The sequence below is a fragment of the Physeter macrocephalus genome, chromosome 12, assembly GCF_002837175.3.
Source record: "Physeter macrocephalus isolate SW-GA chromosome 12, ASM283717v5, whole genome shotgun sequence".
Taxonomy (NCBI): Eukaryota; Metazoa; Chordata; class Mammalia; order Artiodactyla; family Physeteridae; genus Physeter; species Physeter macrocephalus.
In genome coordinates this window covers 87,106,569-87,129,347 of record NC_041225.1, presented here as the reverse complement: position 1 = coordinate 87,129,347, position 22,779 = coordinate 87,106,569, and the positions used below count along the sequence as shown (strand labels likewise).

At 35.0% G+C, this 22,779-nt stretch overlaps 1 protein-coding gene across 10 annotated transcripts in view; it reads left to right on the top strand.

Moving 5' to 3' along the window:
• EXOC6B (exocyst complex component 6B) overlaps positions 1-22,779 on the top strand; it is a 735,227-nt gene that overhangs the window by 278,725 nt on the left and 433,723 nt on the right. For all 10 annotated transcript variants that reach the window (XM_055089243.1, XM_024133527.3, XM_055089241.1 and 7 more), the window contains one exon: positions 6,495-6,563. In XM_055089243.1, coding sequence (XP_054945218.1) covers positions 6,495-6,563 — 69 coding nt within the window. The remainder of the gene's footprint in view (positions 1-6,494; positions 6,564-22,779) is intronic.

Below are 22,779 nucleotides of genomic sequence, written 5' to 3'. Positions count from 1 at the left end.
GGATATTAGTTCTTTATCTATAATATTATACTATTTTCTTCTACCTACTTTTGATCACCTTAACTTTTCCTTCTCTTAGAACTTTTATATTTAATACCATATTCGTGCTAAATTTCCTTTTTGCCTAATAGTTTAGAGTTTCTTATCATATAGTAGACCATTGTTAAATAAAGACCAGTTGAATTTTTATTTCCTATGTGTTCAGGTTCAAGCAGAGAATTCTTGAGGGACCCTCATTTAATTTTGGCCACAAGGTTTTTTGCAATGTCTCAGTAAGGAGAAATGCTAATATTTTTCCTGATTTCTTCTATTTAGTGCAAGTACTTGAGTAAATTAAGTGGTAATCTACCAAGGGATCTCTCAGGAAGAATTCTAATAATTTGTGAGAAGCTCAATAGAAAAATACTGTACTTTTTAGGATAGGGCTCTGGTCAGGGTATGCTTATATGTTTAAAAGCTTAGAAAAATTTTTATACTTTAGCCAATTCTAGTCATTTAGAATCCTATGCCGTCTAGTTTGTGTGTCTGTGGTGTTTAGTCCAGCTTTATTAAAGCTTATGTCCAAATGAATTCTACCCTTCTTTTCTCTGAAATTTGGAAGTCAAGTAGTTCAGAAAAGTACACTGGTAAAAAATGTTTGATGGGTATTTCCTGGCTTCCAAACATAATATGGGCAGTCAAATTTGATCCTCTGAATTCAGAGGCAGTGCCCCTTTGGCTAATCATTTGTTGTTCTCTCCTTTGAGAAAAATGCCTGGTGCATTTTTTTTTTTTTTTTTTTTGCGGTACGCGGGGCTCTCACTGCTGTGGCCTCTCCCGTTGCAGACGGACTCTCAACCACTGCGCCACCAGGGAAGCCCCCCTGGTGCATTTTAATGACTTGAGACCCAACTAATTTTCAGAGATAGGCACCAAGACCCTAGATTCATTTACCAATACCAAGAAACCAAAATACCAAAATACTGTTTTCAGTGGTAATCAAAAGTATTTTCAAGATGGAGAATGATTCAAATAATTAGTGAGAAACATATCTAAATTCCTTGCAAACTTCTATCATACTGTTTTTGGAAGATCCACCTACTTTAAAAGGGTTCGTAAGAGAGAAATAAATGGCCTCTGTGTGTGTGTGTGTGTGTGTGTGTGTGTGTGTGTCTGTCTGTCTGTCTGTCTGTCTGTCTGTATCTCCTGGGACAGCTGTGTGAACAACAGAACTAGAGCACACTAATACGTTTCTGTTTTCATGTACTGTCTTTATCAGCAGCCTAGGTAAATCTCTCTTAGTACATTTGCTTCTCTTCTCGAGTGGAAGGAGACAAGCGATGGTTTCTTGTACTCTATTCCCCTTTTCTAATGATGTGCTTACCCAGTAGTAAAGCAGGTAGATTTACCAGGTTGTTACCTACAGATACTCTTTCTTCCTGCCTCCCTTCACTAGTGAGCCTTTAAAGGTAGTGGAAAGAACTAACTTCTAACTCCTTTTTTTTGGAAAATAAATATTAAATGAGTGTATCTGTTAAAACTTGAATGTCATTATTTATTTTAAAATCAAAATCTCCTTTTTTAAAGAAATTAAAAACATTTTCCTTATCATATATGAGATGAACTTAGCCACTAACCTTTCCATTTTCAGAAACTTCCTTTGACTTGAACTAAGATGTATTAGAAAAGAAGAAAAACATATAAAAATCAGATCCTGATGTTTTGTAAGAATTTTCATAACTTGAATGTCATTATTTTAAAATCAAAATCTCCTTTTTTAAAGAAATTAAAAACATTTTCCTTATCATATATGAGATGAACTTAGCCACTAACCTTTCCATTTTCAGAAACTTCCTTTGACTTGAACTAAGATGTATTAGAAAAGAAGAAAAACATATAAAAATCAGATCCTGATGTTTTGTAAGAATTTTCATAATCAGAAATACTCATGTTTCTTTTCTTCTTGACATCTAATATTCCCATTTCTCCTCTGAATCTTTATATCTTCTCTAATGTATATTGTGTACAGAGGTTCAAAAGACTATTTTTTTCAGGGTGCTTTTCATTAATTCTGTTTATAAATTTACTTTTCTTACTTTGCAACATCCTCTGTCCGACTCTTTTTGCCATCTATTTAGTGGCATCATGTGATAGCTGGTGTATTGATGGGTGTAATGCTATTTAACAGCAAATAGTCTATAGACAATAATTAGGGAGTATTTCTTTGACTGAAGCTGTTAATGTTTATCATAGGAATATAAGGTTGAAACAGACAGATTAGCCATATATATTGGTATCTAACAGTACACGATCTCTAGTGGGTATGTGAATGTTTAATTGTCTAACGTAGTTGTTGCCTCCATTGACATCTGCCTATGGATGTTGTAGGACAGTCACCTGTAAATTCTTTTAACAACTTAATATTATCTGTTATTTTAAAATATATCAAAGTTCTTTTAATTTATATAATATTATAATGTGCTCTCAGGCATAGATTTCTTAGGTACATAATCTAAAATTTTACCTACTCTTTGCTCCTCCCTGAAAATAAAGAGGTTTGAGCTGGCAGAAGGCGCTCCATTCAGAAACTATATAGGGAATTAGGCAGCTGCTGTCCTTGGTGATGAAATCATTTCATGTGAATTCTTAAGGAAAACAACTAGTTAAAAAAGTGGGATAATCTTAAGTATATTGTTTGTGGCTACTGTTGGTATGAAGATAGATCTATCTGAACTAGAAAAATACAGACTCCAGTATCTTAATGTCTTGAGTTCCTGACTGCCATGCAGAGGAAATGTTTAACTATTTTAATCATGTTTCTGTATCTCAGAAAGAAAGCCCTTATGAGAGGAAATGACAACGTCCTACCACAAAGTTATCTCTTATCAGTTATAGTCTCAGTCGATAATGATTTGTCAAACTTGGACATGTGTAAAATGCAAGGGCTGTGTTATTTACTTTGGAAAGGAAAAATTAGATGAAGCTGATAAAGACCGAGTCATGGCTTTTGTTAGGAGACAGAAACCATTAGAGGCAGTCATTGTTAGCTTAGGAAAGTGTCCTTGGACCCCTCCCTTTGCCCCAGCTGAAACCTAAACCTGCTTGGATCATTCTTTGCAACCTGAGGGGAGGCAGAGGCAATGGAGGAGAAGAAGAATGAAGACAGCTCTGACAGAGATTTAGCATTTTTTAAATAGGGAGCAAAATGTGGACCTTGAAATAGACTATTTATGTGAGTCAGGAAACATTGCCTTTTGTTCTAGTACTCCTTCCCCACTCCCATTTATTTAGGTTTTTGAAAGTTCATTTCTTATCCTTTCAAACGTGTAGCATTCCTTCACGTACAGTGTATGTTGCTCTCCTCCTTCCACCTTTCTGAAGATGTAAGTGATTCTTTTTCATTAGTGGAAGCAGAGAAAACACATCTAGCTCAAAGCAACATGAGTCAGTGCATGCTTTACATACCTTTCTTCTCACAGCACTCTTCTGGGTTCTTCACAGTGTTCCTCACAGAAGGGAGCATGGAGGAAAAATGATTTCTAAACAGTAGGCTATTTGGAGGGTGGAAAGAAAGTTTGCCCCATTCTGCTCCTTCTTTTCTAGATTTCTGTGTACCACTTTCAAAGCAGGAAAGCATGCTTAGGAGGACTTAACTGGATTATGATTTCAGAGGCTAAGAAATAGAGCCAGTACTTCCAGGTCAGAGTACTTTAAACAGTTTGAAGCTGAATATGATGATGTCAAGACAGCCTCATAGAGAATAGGTTTGATAAATATTTGGTGGAGATGACAGGAAAAGCCTTTGTCTGCTCTCTAATTATATTTATTTTTTATTTGGCCCAGATAAACCAGTCTTCTCAGAACATTAGTAAAGGGCCCCATTAGGTTATTTGTCACAGATTTCTGGGGAAACTGTCCCCTAATGTGGATGTTCATTCTGTAAGGATGGGTCTGACTTGTGAAGCGGCCAAGGCTCTGTTTGAGCAATGGTTAGAAGCAGTTTCCTTTTGAATGAAACCATGGCTCTGAGTTCAAAGCAAAACGAAATAAATAAACTGTATGAAGAAGAGCATATAAACAAAGTTGTGATGAAATTTGTTATTTAAAAGTAGGTAAAGTTTTCTTAAACTTTTTAAAAGTATATATTTCTAAAAAATAACTTTATAATCGTTAATTCTAAATAAAGGGAAAAAGTTTCATTTTCTATACAAATCAAAAAAAAATTTTTTTATGCATTTCTTTCTTGTCTTTTTTTATATGCACATGTAATTTTTAGGTAATTTAAATACTATTGTAAATATAATTTAATGGAAATTTTCGATTGTTTCTTCTTTCGAGATTGTTTTCCACTTAGCTCTAGTTTTCACTAGTAGGCTCTGGTTTTCTGGAAAAATAAAATAAATTTCCCTGAAATCTCCAATTCAAAGAGGAGTGACTGTAAATGTACTTTAATGTTTTGGTCATTTCAAATAAGAATGCCTGAAATGATCACCTGCTGCCTCTTTTTGTGTTAAGATGAAAATGAGTATCCATTGTACCCTTAAAGTTAGAAATTTTACATGCTTTTTAGTCGTACTTTTCTTTACCTACATGGTGCCCATCTGTCCATAAAATGTTTTTCTCAGTAATTTGGCAATGCTCACTAACTTTTTCTTTCTCTTTTTTCTTTTTGGCCGCACTACGCGGCATGTGGGATCTTAGTTCCCTGACCAGGGGTCGAACCCACGCCCCCTCCATTGGAAGCGTGGAGTCTTAACCACTGGACCGCCAGGGAAGTCCAATGCTTACTAACTTTTCTAAATGCCTTTTTTTTTTTTAAAGGGAAACTATGCTTTGGCCATGGTGTAGGATCTTAAGCATCTTATCATCTTTGGATTCACAAAAAGTTTGTTTTGAGTGCTTATAGAGTGTATACCGTATAGAGTGAGATTCCCAAACAGAGATTTAATCTCTACTCTCATGGATGCAAAGCAAATGAACAGAATAGTCAATAAACTTGAACCAATATGTAGAGAGATATGATGGTTTTGGAGGGAAAAGAAAGTAGGTATTGTACTGTTGAATTGCAGAATGAGTAGGTTTCATTAGGAACAGCATCTTGATGAAGAATCTGTTCCCTAAAGAAGATATGAGGCTTACTTTATAAAGTAAAGGAAACTGACCTTGTAATCATGAATCAGCCCAACCCAATTTAGATGTGCCTGCTGCCTATATTCTGATGAATGATATAGTTACTAGTGTTACAGTAAAAACTTTAGCTAGGTCTTTATTTTGACTACTGTATTTCTTTATGTAATTTTGTCTTTTCTTTTTTGTTTTATTTTGTTTAATATTTGCTTTCAGTGTTTCCTTTTATTCTTGTTAAATTTCTAGGGGTCAACTGGATAGTTTTTTTTCAGATGAGGAAATTGAGGTCAAAGTAAAGTGTGACTTATTCATCATCACAATTGTAACAAATCAGTTTTAGCACTGTGACTATACTGCAGTTCTTACCTGATGTGTTTTGTTTTACTTTCTCTCTTTTTTTTTTTGCGGTACGCGGGCCTCTCACCGTTGTGGCCTCTCCTGTTGTGGAGCACAGGCTCCGGACGCGCAGGCTCAGCGGCCATGGCCCACGGGCCCAGCCGCTCCGTGGCACGTGGGATCCTCCCAGACCGGGGCACGAACCCGTGTCCCCTGCATTGGCAGGCGGACTCTTAACCACTGTGCCACCAGGGAAGCCCTTACTTTCTCTTTTGATGTCTAGGATTAATCTGTATGCATTGTTCAAATTACAATTTGTTGATATTACTCTAGGTTTGGTTTTCCATTCATTATCTTACTTTTAAAAATATAGGGACTTCCCTGGTGGCACAGTGGTTAAGACTCCGAGCTCCCAATGAAGGGGGCCCGGGTTCGATCCCTGGCTAGGGAACTAGATCCCACATGTGTACTGCAACTAAGGAGCTGGCGAGCCGTAACTAAGGAGTCCGTGAACCATAACTAAGGAGCCCACTGGCTGCAACTAAGACCTGGTGCAACTAACTAACTAAATAAATAAAATTAAAAAAAAATCATCTCCCCTTCTTCCTGGCATATTTCTGTATTTTGAGTGCATGCTGACTTAAATATTCACTGATTCTTATGCCCTTCAGAAGTTGCCTGGCAGGCCATTCAAGTGGCAAGTTTTGTTTTTGACCACTGAAACTTAGTTTTTTTATGTAGAGTACCATGTATCTAAGAAGACAAAGTCAAGTTAGCAAAGTCACATTTCCACCTTTTTCTTTTCCTTCTTTTTCCTGCAGGCTCCAAATGTGTCTCTAAAAGCAGATGCAGGACCAGTTACACCTGTTTCTGTTCTGTGTCCCAGCCTTGGTGATATCCTCATTGTTTATTAATGCCATGGCTGAAATGCCAAAACTAGGTTTCTGGAAGCATACTTTTTTTTTTTTTTAACACTTGAGTGTTAAAAAAGAGTGTAGTTGCTCTTAATAGCCTTGTTTGAATATTTTATGACAATCTTGGTTGTTTTGCAGGTACCTGGGGCCCAAGATTTGGTTGATTTCTCTCCTGTTTATCGATGTCTACACATATATTCTGTCCTGGTGAGTGTTTATCGGGCTCTGCCTAATAAAAATCTATATTGAATTCAAAACTCTGCATTCTCATATTTGATAGTTTTTCTGTTTAGTATTAAGAGTAAGGAATAAGAAACTGTTACTTAAGGAGTATCAATTATTAAAAAAATAATTCTTTCTTCTTGAATCTTTTATTTATATTTGCCATGTGATACGCTATAGCTAGTAATGTTAATTTCTATCAGTCATCAACAAATTTTTAGCTTATACCTAGAAATAGTAACACACAAATTCAGATTTCTATGTATATTTCTTTATATATATAGATTTCTATATATATGTAGATTTCTATATATATATTTCTATATATATTCAGATTTCTTTATATAATAGCCTATCTTTACATATTAAAATAATATTTGTAAAAAATGTTTGCTTTATCATTCCTGATAATTCTTCCTTTGTCATATAACACACATGGGAAGAGGAACCTCTCTGGGGAGAAATATTATGGGTATTAATGGTATCCTAAGAAAGGTGCTTTCTCCTTGGTAGTACACCTACATGCAGACACACAGATACATACAGTCAATAAAAAAATTAAACTATGAAGCTAAAGTATCATCAAAGACAAATTGATGAGAGAAGTCCATTATTGATATATTTTATAGCAAAGTTCAGTGAAACTTCTATCATGTCGTTTTTAGTATATTTGAATATGTCTTATTGCCCAGTGTGTTATCCATTTTCTTTCCTCATACATTTACCATAGTGTCACTTAGTCATTACTCCAGATGGTTTGGGTGGACTTTATGGCCTGAAGTATTTTTGGTGATCTCCAGTAGTTTGAGAAAAGAACTGATAGTTTCTTCTCCTCTCCTCTCCTTCCTCCTCCCACTTCTCCTTGCTCTCTGCTTCCCTCTTTCCCTCTCCATCTTTTCTCACTCTCTCTTCCTTCTCTCCATTTATCATTCTTGCTATATAAAAATGAAGCAAGATATAGATAAAATTGTATCAAGACATCTAAAATAAGTCACAGTTTCTTTTCAATATCACGTACAGAGAGTTAAATAAATTATATACATCTTGGTTTGTGACACACTCTTTTCATCATTTCATACAAGGCCCCTGTTGTATTTTATTTTATCATGTTTTTTCCATTCATCCCATGTCCATAAGCCCATTTGTCTCTCATCCCCAAGTATACTAACTCTAATATGTTTAATATATGATCATGGTTGTGTTTGTGTCCTTGAAAAATATATAGTGACTTGTATATGTCTTTGTTTTTAACTTATTCAGATAGTATTGTCTTATGGACCTCGTTCTATTTCTTATATCTTTTGCTTAGTGCTATTTTTAATATCTGTCCTCCTTATAGTCTGTATATCTAGTTCATTGCCTCCCACTTAAACGTGATAGTTAATTGATGGTTTGTATTTGCTGTATTTAATTATCTATTACTTTAGTGATAACACTTAAATTGCCTATAATATTCTGCTGTAACAAATAGTACCCTCTTATGGACTGGTGTGTAAGTTTCTGTTTTCTTTACCTAGGCATGAAATTCTTGGGTTATAAGGTATATGTATCAATATAATATTTAATTTCACCAATTTCTAATTTCTGCTAACCTGATGGATATTGATATCATTTTAATTTGCATTTCTCTGATTACTGGTAACATTATGCTTCTCTCTATAGACTTACTAATCATTTAAGATTTTTCTTCTCTGAACGGCCTACTTTTAGTCTTTGTTAAGTTTTTTTAATTGGATTTCTTGTTTTTGTCTTTTCTGTTTGCCGGAAAGAGACATTTCAGAAATTCTTCCAATATTGTAGATATTAACAGTTTAAGATATTACAGATATCTGTTTTCCAGTTTGCCACCAGATTGTAAACTATGTCTGTGTTATCTTTTGTGAAACAGAACTCTTTGATTTTAATATAATCAAGTCAATCAGTATTAACCTTATAATCTGTACTTTTTGATTCTTGTTTTTAAAAAATCCCTCTCTCTTTCAAGGTCATAGAGCATTCCTCTTCCATTACCTTTAACATTTTATCATTCACATTTTGATTTTGATCCATCTTGTTTTCATTGCTGTATGTATAGGTATGAGGTAGGGGTCCAACTCAATTGTTTTCTATATGATGAATTCAGTTTTATTAATCCCATCTATTATATAATCTGTACATCACTCAGTAATTCCTGGTAGTACATCTGGCATACACTAAATATTCATATTTATGTGAATCTGTTACTCAGCTCTATAGTTTGTTATATTTGGTTTTGTAATAAATCTGCATATATAGTACAAGAAGTACCTTCTCATTTTTCCTCTTTTAAATTGCTTTCACTATTTATAGAACTTTATTTTTCCATATATATTTTATAGTCAGTTTGAGTTTATAAGAAAAAATTTCTTAGAATATTTGTTTGAATCAATTGAATTTATAGATAAGTTTTGGGAAGAAGTGACCACTTTATAATGGTAAGTTATCCCATTTGTGGAAGAATAAGATCTACTTTAAAGTTATTTAATTAAGATTTTTTTCTATGTTAATAGTCGGGCATTTTTTTTTAAGTTAACAACAAAATGCTTATAGTTTTTGTTGCTATTTTCTACTTTATTTTCTAATATTATTGCTGATATTGAGAAACACTATTGATTTTTGTAAGTTAACCTACATCTGGCAACCTGCTCAACTCTTTTGCTAGTTATTGTAGTTTGGTTTTTTGGTTTATGTTAGGTTTTCTGTGTAGTTGATCATAATATATGCATATATTGACTTTGTTTCTTTTCTTCCTAGCCATATATCTCTTTGTTCTTATCGTGCTGTTGTATTGACCAGGATCATCATTACTTTGTTGTTTAGTAAAGTGATAGTGGACATCCTTCTCTGTTTTCTAATTTCAAAGAGAAAGTATCTAAAGTTTCTCCATTAACTTGATGTTTGCAATAGGATTTTGGTAAATATTCTTTATCTAGTTATTCCTAGACTTCTTATAATTTTTTATAAAACCATAAATGAGTACTGAATTTTATTGAATTTGTTTTCCAGATATACTGATATAATGCTATGGTTTTCATCCTTTAATTCATAAAGGTGATGGATTTCATTGATAGATATTTCTGATATTAAACAATCCTTGCATTCCTTAGATAAATCCAACTTGATGAGGATGTATTACTGCCTTTTTTTTAACACCCTGTGGAATTCAACTGCTTTTTGTTTATTTATTTTATTTTTAATCTTTTTTGTGTTTCTGTTTATGGCCATAGTTTTCTTTTCTTTTCTTTTCTTCTAACTCTTTTTTTTTGCATTGTCTTTATGTGGTTTGTAAGTCAGTGTTATTTTAACCTCATTAGAATTGTTGAACATTCTTCCCTTTTTTCTATTTTATAAAATGATTTGTATAAGATAGAAGTTATCTATTTATTGAAAGTTGAGTAGAAATCACATATGCTGTAATACGCATTTTTCCTTTGCCACGTTACTTCCTTCTCCTTTCTCCCTTATTATCTTGCTTCCATGCTCCATGATTTTGTTTAGTCTCTTCAATAGTATGTATTGTTAAAGAACCATATTTGCTCATATAAAGTTTAATAAGCCTCATAATTGCAAAATCAAGTGAATATTTCCTCTCAAATAGTGTAAAGTCTTGAAAATAGGTAGTTTGTTTAGTTTAATGCTATATTCTCAGTACTTACAACAGTACTTAGTGTAGGTACTCAATAAATATTAGTTGAATGAATAGATAAATAAGTGGTACTTAAAGATGGATAAGTCAAGGACTTATGCTTTAACAAAACTATAATATATCAGGAAAGAAGTTACAACCTTTGAATGACTATAATATGACAGCACTATATCATCACTGTGTGTATGCTAGTTTTTTAAGCTTTATTAAGATTTAATGATATAGAATAACAGATTTTCCTCAAGTGAGAACTCTAGTAGTGATTCATAAGAGTACTGAGGTAATTTATTTGCACACTAGTGGTGTTAAGCAAGTCACCCAAACCTTAGCTTTCTCATGTATAAAATGCAATAATAATTACCACTTAGTGCAGTTATAGATATTGTATGAACGGTGCCTTTCTCTGGCACATAGTTGGCATTTAATAAATGGTAGTTAATATGGCAAAAGTTATGTGTCTCTGAAGCTGGTCATTAGACATGTTATTGGTATTTTTCAAAGTATATGACAAAGTGTAGACATGTTGATAGAGGTTGTAGTTTCTGCCATCAACATGCAAAGTTTATCAATTATTTAAAATTCATACATTCTTAAATATACAAAGCCTATATAATCTTAAATTGTGAGGACAAAACAAGGAGACCTTAAACTGCCCACTTCAAAATAAATTCTATACACTGGTATTCAATAATATTGAAATATTTATTGTTCATAAATTTTAAAGCATTGTTTATATGGCAGAAACAGGCCTCTTCCCCCATTCATAACGTTTCTTTTTTTGTGTGTGTGGTACGTGGGCCTCTCACTGTTGTGGCCTCTCTCATTGCGGAGTACAGGCTCCGGACGCACAGGCTCAGTGGCCATGGCTCACGGGCCCAGCCGCTCCGTGGCATGTGGGATCTTCCCGGACCGGGGCACGAACCCGTGTCCCCTGCATCGGCAGGTGGATTCTCAACCACTGTGCCACCAGGGAAGCCCCATAACGTTTCTTGAGTTTTGAAGAAACACCCTATCTCAACTAGGGTGATAAGAACTCAGCTCTATTTTTTCTGGAATACATGTTTATTTTTTAGATATCGCTGTTCCACTCCTATAGGGAATTTAAATAAGAACTCAAATATCTCATTTGCTAAAGCGAGGGCCACAACATGTATAACTTCTAGGGTTGACTTTTCACAGCTTTTTGGGGGCAGTAATTTATCACTTTTCTGTATTTGTTTCCCCATTCTCAAATCACTAATTTGTATTATTGTATAGTGAAAGATAGCTCCTCATAATATTAATGACAAAGATATTTAATATAAATATTCACAACATAAATATTTTCTTATTTGCTGATGTACTTAATATTGACATTAGGCTTTAAGAAGAGATTTAGGAATAGAGAAATGAAGACTGAGCAGAAAGTGAATCTTCTCTTTCTCATTCCTTTCCATTCCTATACTTGTCTCTATTTCTTTACTCTTCATTCTCTCATCAACCCAGGATATTTATCTTCTGTTCATACCACTACCCTGAATCTGTATCTTACTGGACTTTTCAGCTGCTTTTGACTTTGTTGACAGTTTACCACTTAAAACTCTTAATCCCTTCCTTTTTTCTCAATAACATATCCACATCTCCAAATCTTGCAAATGTTACCTCTTAAATGTAGTTCTACTTCATCCTCCCCTATCCTAAAATGATTGCCCTAGTGCAGATTTTCATCAGGATTATTGAAAACAGTCTCCTAAATGTCCTCCCTACCTTGTATCATAACCCTCTCACTGACTTTTCACTGTAATGTTAATTATCTATCACACAAATCTGACCAATGTTGTCTGCTTAAAATGCTCTAATTGGTCATCCATGGAGTAAAATGTAGAAGTATAGAAGAAGACACAGCATATGGAAGTACATATCCATGTCTGGTCTGCCATATTTCCTGCTGCTTACCATCTTGCTTTAATGATACTGAACTGCTTCCAGTTCTTTGAATGTACCATGTTATTTCATGCATCTCATCCTTTTTTCATGCTAGTCCTTCTGCCTGAATTACTATTCCCATTTCTATTTTACTGATTCATATTTATTTCCTATTTATGTCCTCTAGCAAATTTTCCTGATGTTTCACTTTGAGCACAGTGGACCCTCTTCCTCTTTGCACTATTATAGGACTCAGTACCTATTTACATTAGTGCTTACTGTATTATATCATGGTATTCTAAATAGGCATTCTTTTTCCTCAATAGACTATAAACTTTTTTAGGGCAGGTACCATATTTTATTCATTTTTTTTTAGTCCTAGCACTTTGCACTTAGAATTAGTAGTATATAATACTAAATAAATATTTGTTTTTTATTTTGAAAGATAGCTACCCTCCTTTTGACCTGCAAATGAATCCAGCATTCTAGTCTCAGTTAGTGTTATACAATATCAGAGCTGGGACTTATACAAGGGAAAACAGTTCTATTGGTGTCCAACGGAAGGATCATAACAGAAGTAACAAAAAGTTCTAATATTTGTCATTTACAATAGTGTTTATCTGAACTTTTGGCCTGGAGGATAACAAGGCACACTTTGAATAAACATGGCAATATTTATTATTTTTAGTGAAACCGACCTTCCATTCACCCCCCTTTTATGGCTGTGCTGCTTATAAATTCCCAAAGGATTATTTGAAAAATCCTACTTATATCTGCCAGCCTTATCAGTAGGGCAGGAGTTCACGTATTGTAACAGGAGGTCAGATTTCGGTCATGGTCTTATAGATGGGGCCAAGCACCTGTAAATTCTTCCTTTGGTGACTAAAGTGAAGTACAATATCAAACAGGCTGTGAGACTTTTCTAGGAAGTGCTGAACTTTGGCAGGAAGGGCAAACTTTGGCAGGAGGAGGGGAGGGAAGAAAGTGAACAAGGGTCAGATAGTGGTTAATTGAGACTTGGTCCTTGATGTAGTAATGCAAATGGAAGTGTGCAGGGCAAAGGTAGGTGTGTTTTATAGAATTGTTTTAAACAACTTATATACTGTTTAAATCTTCCTGTACAGTTTGGAAATGGGCAGGTAAGGGACAGGATATGAAGCATTTTACAGTCATTAAAGATAATTTTTTTAGGAAGGGAGAAAATAAAGTAAAAATTTTACTGGAAGGGGAATGATGAATAATAATAATCTGAAGTTCTTGTACATAGTGCAGTTGTAGTTAAAAAGATGGATGGACTATCTGTCTAATGAAGACAGAAACCAGTGTGTCTTACAGATTTTTAAAAAACTCTATCCAGTGATGTCAGCCATGTTTATGGGCTCCAAGCCTCGAACTCCAGTCAATTTGGACAAAGATTTGTATGTACTTTAAGCTTCTGTATGTACTATAACATTTTTCTGACTTTTCTCCAAATTTGCTGCTCACTCACCCTTCTATCACTGAAAGGGTGTATATATGTCCCCTAACAAGGATCTTGGGTATCATTAAGAGATTGGGGGAGCAAACCTGTAAATATAACTGTACCCCTAGTTTGTGCCTCATTTATGATCTTCTTGTGGTATATTGTTGTTAATGATCATCTGCTCATGAACAATTTAAAAAAATTCCCAGATTAAAAAATGTTGACAAATGTACACCTTTGATTTATGTACTTTTCTGCATGTGTGTTATACTATAATGAAAAGTTTACTTTAAAGATTTCTGACATCTTGGGTCTAGGGATAGCTATTATAGCAATATATGGATTTTTTCTTAGTAGGCAGCAACCCCTCAGTATTACATAAATCATCAGAACCTTAGTTTTATCTAATTCTCCTTCAGTCACTAAAGGACACTGTAAAACAGCCTAAGATATAAGGAAAGAAGAATGTTGTTGTTCAGTGAATTCATTATTATAAAGACAATATAATACTGCAAGTACAGTATTTCTTTTAAACTTTCTTCAGCAAGAGGCCTCTGAGAATTAGATGAGAGCTGTGAACCCTTTCCGCAGACAAAATGCACGTATATACATGCACCTGATATTTTGCTTAGAATTTCAGAGGCTTCCCTAACTCCTGAATCTTATCCATAGGCCTAGAAGGAATTCCTCATCTAAAGGGAACTAAAAGCTGAATTAGGATTCACGTATCTACTGACTATAGACCTATGCCCCAGAATAGTTTACCCCATTCTGTTTGAGTATCCCCTTTTATAAGCCTCCTAGGGATTCCCTACCACCTTGTCTTTTTCTTAGATTTGGAAACCTTGCCAAAATCTAAATTTAAAAGCCTATTTCAAAGTGACCTTATTTCTTTGTCAAAAATCATTATTCCCTGGGACCATTATATATGGGCAAGCTGGTGACCTGTTTTTCTGGTAAGAGTAAGTTAGCCTCAGCATCTAAACTAATAGTTTTGTCCCCTGAATTCTTCTACTTAGAAGGGTGCAGAGCAGAGATTTAGAAATAATTATGAGAACTGGAGTTAGTAGTTTATCTCCCCGAATATAACTAACTGTGTTAAATTTCAGAATATTTTACCTCTTACTTGCGTTTAATAATATCTCTTTTTAAGTACTTGGCTATAATTAGGAGAGGTGAATAAGCAGAAGAGTTAGAACTTACCCACAATTTCTTTACAGTCTTTCATGATTATTGTTGAGGCAGGGGATGGGGAAGGTTGGGTGGGCAGGAATATTCCTGGAACATGTTTCTCCCTTTATAATCTGATGTAATCCCTTTGCGATCTATTGGTATGGTCTGTACTGGCAGCTGGGAGAATTTACAAAATCCATCGTCATTAACTACAGATATAGCAAGGAAAGGATTTGGAGTGTGGAAAAAGGAAAAGATATTAGCAGTTCTAAGTGACTTGAGTTTTCTGAGGTGTTAAGGGAATTACTTAATGAAATTACTTAAAGAACTTTGTGGTAACAATTGGCTATTACATAAAAGTACTTGGGGAATAAATATTTGAAGAGTCTAAGACACTATTGAAGTTTTCAATTAAAGAAAAATGATTAGTTTTGGCATTCTCAAGGTTAGACTTCAAGATCCTTTTGAGTAGTGGTAGTTGAAGTGTTGTTTCTTATGCATGTATTTATAATAATATTATCTTGGATTTTATATAGTACTTTGTCCAGCAGTCTCATAGTGCTATACAAATTTGACTGCATTAAATGAGGAAAACATCTCACTTGGCAGAGACTAGCCTCACTCCAAAATAGTTATTTTATTGCTACCAGAGTTAAGGTTTTAGGATTCTTATTTCTGTACTTTTATCAAAAGGCACTTTAGCTCTTTAATAACCAAGTAAATTTAGTAGCAAGAATTGGAACATAGACTTAAAGCAAATCTGAAGGATTGGGTGTATTTTTGATGGCCAGATTTTTTTTTATTATTGATTTAAAAAAATGAGACCCCCCTTTAAAAAAACAGCAAAACATCTCGGCTACATCTTGATTTTAAGATAGTTGATTGCCAAATGAAAAAAAAGATATTCATACATCAACTTCACATAGCTTTTGACAATGCTTCTCACAGACCATTGATCTGGCAGTGAATGCTAATAACTAAATAGAGCTCTGACTGATTTTTTTAGTGTTCATTAGAATTGTACTTTTACCATAACCTAGTTTTTTTTTTTAAGCTATCCTGATTCTACTTTAAACAGAGACTATTGATTTTTATTAATTTATATAACTGTAGTAAAAATCCATTATTTAAACTCTTTCATTTTTTTACAAAGACACTTGAATGAACATTTAAATTTTGGTTTGGGTGTAAATACAAGTGGGATCACTTACTACTCCAATGGTAGAAATTAAGACAAATGAGTAGGGCCTATATGCAAAATTCTAGATGCTTAGAGTTTGTGAATAAGGTGTTTTTTTCCCCCCCTCCCCTTATTTGACATTTCCAAAGATGGTGGTACAGAGAGAGGGAAACATCACTTGATTTTGCTGGTCACATGAAATTGGAAATTTTGGATATAGAATTTTAGCATTGCCAGAGGCAGATAGAGCTTAATGATCTAGGTCTCCTTAAAGTTGTTTCTGGAGCTGTATTTCTGGGGAACACCACTTTCATCAGTTGATCTGTTTTTTTCTGTTCGAGAAAAAAGGAGGGGAGCCCTACTTCAAATGTCATTGAAGCTGTGTGTACTTTATTTCTGTCTTGAGTTTTTTACAGTTCACACTAGTATATTCCAGTATATTCTGAGAAGATCTACAAAAAATGAACATGTCATATTTTATTCAAGCAAATATTTCCTAATATAGTGAAAGATGTAAAGATGATCAGAATGTTTCCTGATCATCAAACTTTTTGATGATCAAAAAGTTTATAATTTAATGAATCTAGAGAAAATCTCCTTTGTAAGAGACTCTGAAGAGGCCTGTTTTTTTTTTTTATCTATCATGTTTATTTGGGAAATACGAAAAGAAAGATTGAACTTTTAATCAAAAACCCTTCCTGAGAACTGTAATTTGAAATGAGTAGGTACTATTTTCAAATCTTTATGCTGTTAGAACAGAGCTAGAAGCTTTCCTGATTGTTTCCATGGTGACCTTGAGTACTTCTGAGCAATAAGAATGTATTTTAAGTATTTTCTTTAGAGATATTATTTTTTAATGTGGAAAGTTTTGCCCTGAAGTATTTGGTGACTCCTAGTCCATCTCTGACACTTAACAGATTGTCTCATCACTCTCCTGCCATATCTCACTGCCTCCTAGTTTTACTGACCTACCAGTGCCTGGTGAGGTTAGATAGGCATAAACATAGATCATAGAGAAAAGCTGAGGGTGAGATACTTTGTGCACTGCATTGATAAGGACACAGGAAAAGCCATTTATAGTGATAACTTTCCTGTAGTATGGGCTAATGGGCCCTGGTTTGTAGTAGCTGTAATCTAACTTTTTATAATTGTCATATTGCTCTTTTAACCTGGTGACCTTATTACCCATGGGCATACATATCATTTGGCTTTGAATAAAACAAGAGGCAAAAAAGAGTGATTAAAATTTTTTTTTTTCTAAACATGCTTGCATTTGTTTTTCAAAATGCTTACTTTGGGAACATTGAACTTCTCAAGTGTGCTTACTTTTTTTTAAACAAGAATATCTCACTTAAACAGCTTTAGATACCACAATAATATAACTATTTTTAAAGCCCTGGCAAAATGAACAAGAAATACTTAACTTTCTGTATAATGCCCAGTAATCTTCCTAAACACAGTTTAAATCATGTCAAAACTGTGCTTTAAATACTTTAATTTCTTACTGGTCTCAGAATAAAGTAAACTTCTTAACTTGGTCTATATAGTTTTCCATATTGTATCCTTGGCTTAACTCTCTTACCCCCTTCCTAGTTGCTCCTTTCCTCCTTCCTGCTCATAGTCTATGCTCCAGATGTACAGCCCCAGTGTTTTTTCATAATGATGCCTTTGCACAGGCAGTTCTTTCCTGAAACATACTTCATATTTTCTTTCTTTCTTTTGATGTTTCTTCCTATTAATTATGCCAAATTTCTTCATTGCTATGATATCTGGATTTGGCATTTACAGTCTTCTCTCCCTCATCTCATATATCCATCCAGATCTCTTACATCTTTTTCTTCCTTTTCCTTTCTTTCTTGGTTGTGACTGCCAGGATTTTTGTTTGTTTTCAGTTTTTAAATTTAAAATTTTAGGGTTTTTTTTGTTTGTTTCTCTAAAATGCCTTCTATACTAGGTACTTAGTTTAATACATTGCCCCAATAGTTTTGGATGTTTGTGGGGGCATAAATAACTGTTGCCGGAACCTTGTGATCTAAGTAAAAGGGCATGTAGGGAAGGAATTTCCTTTTGTTTTATAGGGGAAATTTGGTCATTCATTTATTTAAGCTGCATGTGCCAAAATGATCTTCTAATCAGAAACAAATACTGGAGCTTGTGTTTTTCTGTGGTTGGTTGTAGCAGGTGTAATGAAGAGTTTGTTTTTAACCTATGACTGTAAATGATTTATTTTAAATTGTGGGGGATTTGAAAAGCTGACTTTGAAACTGAAGTAGATTCTCTAACTTTTTCTGTTTCCAAAACTCAGACCACAATCTTGAGGTGAAGTAGTGTAGGACTTTAACGCTGGAGTAGAAAGTCAATCTCTATTCCTCTCCACACCTCAGGGTTTCTCAGGGAATGTAAGCAGAATTCATTTTAGTTCCTTTCTTCAGAGTCTTTAACTAGAGCTTCTGGAAATCTCAGAGTACTGTGTCATTCCCACCTCATAGAAGGGGCTTAACAAATAATTGTGGAATGAATGAATGAACAAATGAATTGTCAAAATACCTCAAGAAAATACAGTAAAAAATAGAGACCGGGGCTTCCCTAGTGGCGCAGTGGTTGCGCGTCCGCCTGCCGATGCAGGGGAACCGGGTTCGCGCCCCGCTCTGGGAGGATCCCGCATGCCGCGGAGCGGCTGGGCCCGTGAGCCATGGCCGCTGAGCCTGCGCGTCCGGAGCCTGTGCTCCGCAACGGGGGAGGCCGCAGCAGAGGGAGGCCCGCATACCACAAAAAAAAAAAAAAAAAATTCTTAAAAAAAAAAAAAATAGAGACCTATAAAAGGACTATAAAATATGCCATAGTCTAAGAAGATTTAGTTGTTTTGATTGAGATTAATATAGTTAATTGATTTATTATATAGAGTGTTATTATTTAAGATTTGGGATTTCTTCTTGCCCTGAAACAAAGTGTAAGATGTGTTAACATATTTTTTTAGATGTGAAAAATGAGGTCATGTATGATGTTTAATGGTGATGTTTGTAGCAGTTCAGATTGTATTTGGTTCCGTGTAACTAAAACCCAACTATAATGGTTTAAATGAATACAGAGGTTTTTTTAAAAAATAAATTTATTTATTTATTTATTTATGGCCGCTTTGGGTCTTCATTGCTGCACGCGGGCTTTCTCTAGTTGTGGCCAGCGGGGGTTACTCTTCGTTGCGGTGTGTGGGCTTCTCATTGCACTGGCTTCTCTTGTTGCGGAGCACCGGCTCTAGGCGCGCGGGCTTCAGTAGTTGTGGCGCGCAGGCTCAGTAGTTGTGACACATGGGCCTAGTTGCTCCGCGGCATGTGGGATCTTCCTGGACCAGGGCTCGAACCCGTGCCCCCTGCATTGGCAGGCAGATTCTTAACCACTGCACCACCAGGGAAGCCCAGAGTTTCTTTATATATGACAAGAAGTCTAGATGTAGGCAGTTCACTGTTGGTATGGTGGCTGCACACTGTCATCAAAAACTTAGGTTCTTTTAGTTGTTCCAGCCCTCCTTCTTTAGCATGTAGTTAATTTGTCTTCATTCTTTCAAGGTGTGGATCATTTTCATATTTCAGAAAGAAAGCAGGTGGGAAGGCCAAAGTGCATAGACTTAAAGCAAATCTGTGGGATTGGTTGTATTTTTGATGGCCAGATTTTTTTTTTATTGTTACTGATTTAAAAAAATGAGACCCCCTTTAAAAAAACAGCAAAACATCTCGGCTACATCTTGATTTTAAGATAGTTGATTGCCAAATGAAAAAAAAGATATTCATACATCAACTTCACATAGCTTTTGACAATGCTTCTCACAGACCATTGATCTGGCAGTGAATGCTAATAACTAAATAGAGCTCTGACTGATTTTTTTAGTGTTCATTAGAATTGTACTTTTACCATAACCTAGTTTTTTTTTTTAAGCTATCCTGATTCTACTTTAAACAGAGACTATTGATTTTTATTAATTTATATAACTGTAGTAAAAATCCATTATTTAAACTCTTTCATTTTTTTACAAAGACACTTGAATGAACATTTAAATTTTGGTTTGGGTGTAAATACAAGTGGGATCACTTACTACTCCAATGGTAGAAATTAAGACAAATGAGTAGGGCCTATATGCAAAATTCTAGATGCTTAGAGTTTGTGAATAAGGTGTTTTTTTCCCCCCCTCCCCTTATTTGACATTTCCAAAGATGGTGGTACAGAGAGAGGGAAACATCACTTGATTTTGCTGGTCACATGAAATTGGAAATTTTGGATATAGAATTTTAGCATTGCCAGAGGCAGATAGAGCTTAATGATCTAGGTCTCCTTAAAGTTGTTTCTGGAGCTGTATTTCTGGGGAACACCACTTTCATCAGTTGATCTGTTTTTTTCTGTTCGAGAAAAAAGGAGGGGAGCCCTACTTCAAATGTCATTGAAGCTGTGTGTACTTTATTTCTGTCTTGAGTTTTTTACAGTTCACACTAGTATATTCCAGTATATTCTGAGAAGATCTACAAAAAATGAACATGTCATATTTTATTCAAGCAAATATTTCCTAATATAGTGAAAGATGTAAAGATGATCAGAATGTTTCCTGATCATCAAACTTTTTGATGATCAAAAAGTTTATAATTTAATGAATCTAGAGAAAATCTCCTTTGTAAGAGACTCTGAAGAGGCCTGTTTTTTTTTTTAATCTATCATGTTTATTTGGGAAATACGAAAAGAAAGATTGAACTTTTAATCAAAAACCCTTCCTGAGAACTGTAATTTGAAATGAGTAGGTACTATTTTCAAATCTTTATGCTGTTAGAACAGAGCTAGAAGCTTTCCTGATTGTTTCCATGGTGACCTTGAGTACTTCTGAGCAATAAGAATGTATTTTAAGTATTTTCTTTAGAGATATTATTTTTTAATGTGGAAAGTTTTGCCCTGAAGTATTTGGTGACTCCTAGTCCATCTCTGACACTTAACAGATTGTCTCATCACTCTCCTGCCATATCTCACTGCCTCCTAGTTTTACTGACCTACCAGTGCCTGGTGAGGTTAGATAGGCATAAACATAGATCATAGAGAAAAGCTGAGGGTGAGATACTTTGTGCACTGCATTGATAAGGACACAGGAAAAGCCATTTATAGTGATAACTTTCCTGTAGTATGGGCTAATGGGCCCTGGTTTGTAGTAGCTGTAATCTAACTTTTTATAATTGTCATATTGCTCTTTTAACCTGGTGACCTTATTACCCATGGGCATACATATCATTTGGCTTTGAATAAAACAAGAGGCAAAAAAGAGTGATTAAAATTTTTTTTTTTCTAAACATGCTTGCATTTGTTTTTCAAAATGCTTACTTTGGGAACATTGAACTTCTCAAGTGTGCTTACTTTTTTTTAAACAAGAATATCTCACTTAAACAGCTTTAGATACCACAATAATATAACTATTTTTAAAGCCCTGGCAAAATGAACAAGAAATACTTAACTTTCTGTATAATGCCCAGTAATCTTCCTAAACACAGTTTAAATCATGTCAAAACTGTGCTTTAAATACTTTAATTTCTTACTGGTCTCAGAATAAAGTAAACTTCTTAACTTGGTCTATATAGTTTTCCATATTGTATCCTTGGCTTAACTCTCTTACCCCCTTCCTAGTTGCTCCTTTCCTCCTTCCTGCTCATAGTCTATGCTCCAGATGTACAGCCCCAGTGTTTTTTCATAATGATGCCTTTGCACAGGCAGTTCTTTCCTGAAACATACTTCATATTTTCTTTCTTTCTTTTGATGTTTCTTCCTATTAATTATGCCAAATTTCTTCATTGCTATGATATCTGGATTTGGCATTTACAGTCTTCTCTCCCTCATCTCATATATCCATCCAGATCTCTTACATCTTTTTCTTCCTTTTCCTTTCTTTCTTGGTTGTGACTGCCAGGATTTTTGTTTGTTTTCAGTTTTTAAATTTAAAATTTTAGGGTTTTTTTTGTTTGTTTCTCTAAAATGCCTTCTATACTAGGTACTTAGTTTAATACATTGCCCCAATAGTTTTGGATGTTTGTGGGGGCATAAATAACTGTTGCCGGAACCTTGTGATCTAAGTAAAAGGGCATGTAGGGAAGGAATTTCCTTTTGTTTTATAGGGGAAATTTGGTCATTCATTTATTTAAGCTGCATGTGCCAAAATGATCTTCTAATCAGAAACAAATACTGGAGCTTGTGTTTTTCTGTGGTTGGTTGTAGCAGGTGTAATGAAGAGTTTGTTTTTAACCTATGACTGTAAATGATTTATTTTAAATTGTGGGGGATTTGAAAAGCTGACTTTGAAACTGAAGTAGATTCTCTAACTTTTTCTGTTTCCAAAACTCAGACCACAATCTTGAGGTGAAGTAGTGTAGGACTTTAACGCTGGAGTAGAAAGTCAATCTCTATTCCTCTCCACACCTCAGGGTTTCTCAGGGAATGTAAGCAGAATTCATTTTAGTTCCTTTCTTCAGAGTCTTTAACTAGAGCTTCTGGAAATCTCAGAGTACTGTGTCATTCCCACCTCATAGAAGGGGCTTAACAAATAATTGTGGAATGAATGAATGAACAAATGAATTGTCAAAATACCTCAAGAAAATACAGTAAAAAATAGAGACCGGGGCTTCCCTAGTGGCGCAGTGGTTGCGCGTCCGCCTGCCGATGCAGGGGAACCGGGTTCGCGCCCCGCTCTGGGAGGATCCCGCATGCCGCGGAGCGGCTGGGCCCGTGAGCCATGGCCGCTGAGCCTGCGCGTCCGGAGCCTGTGCTCCGCAACGGGGGAGGCCGCAGCAGAGGGAGGCCC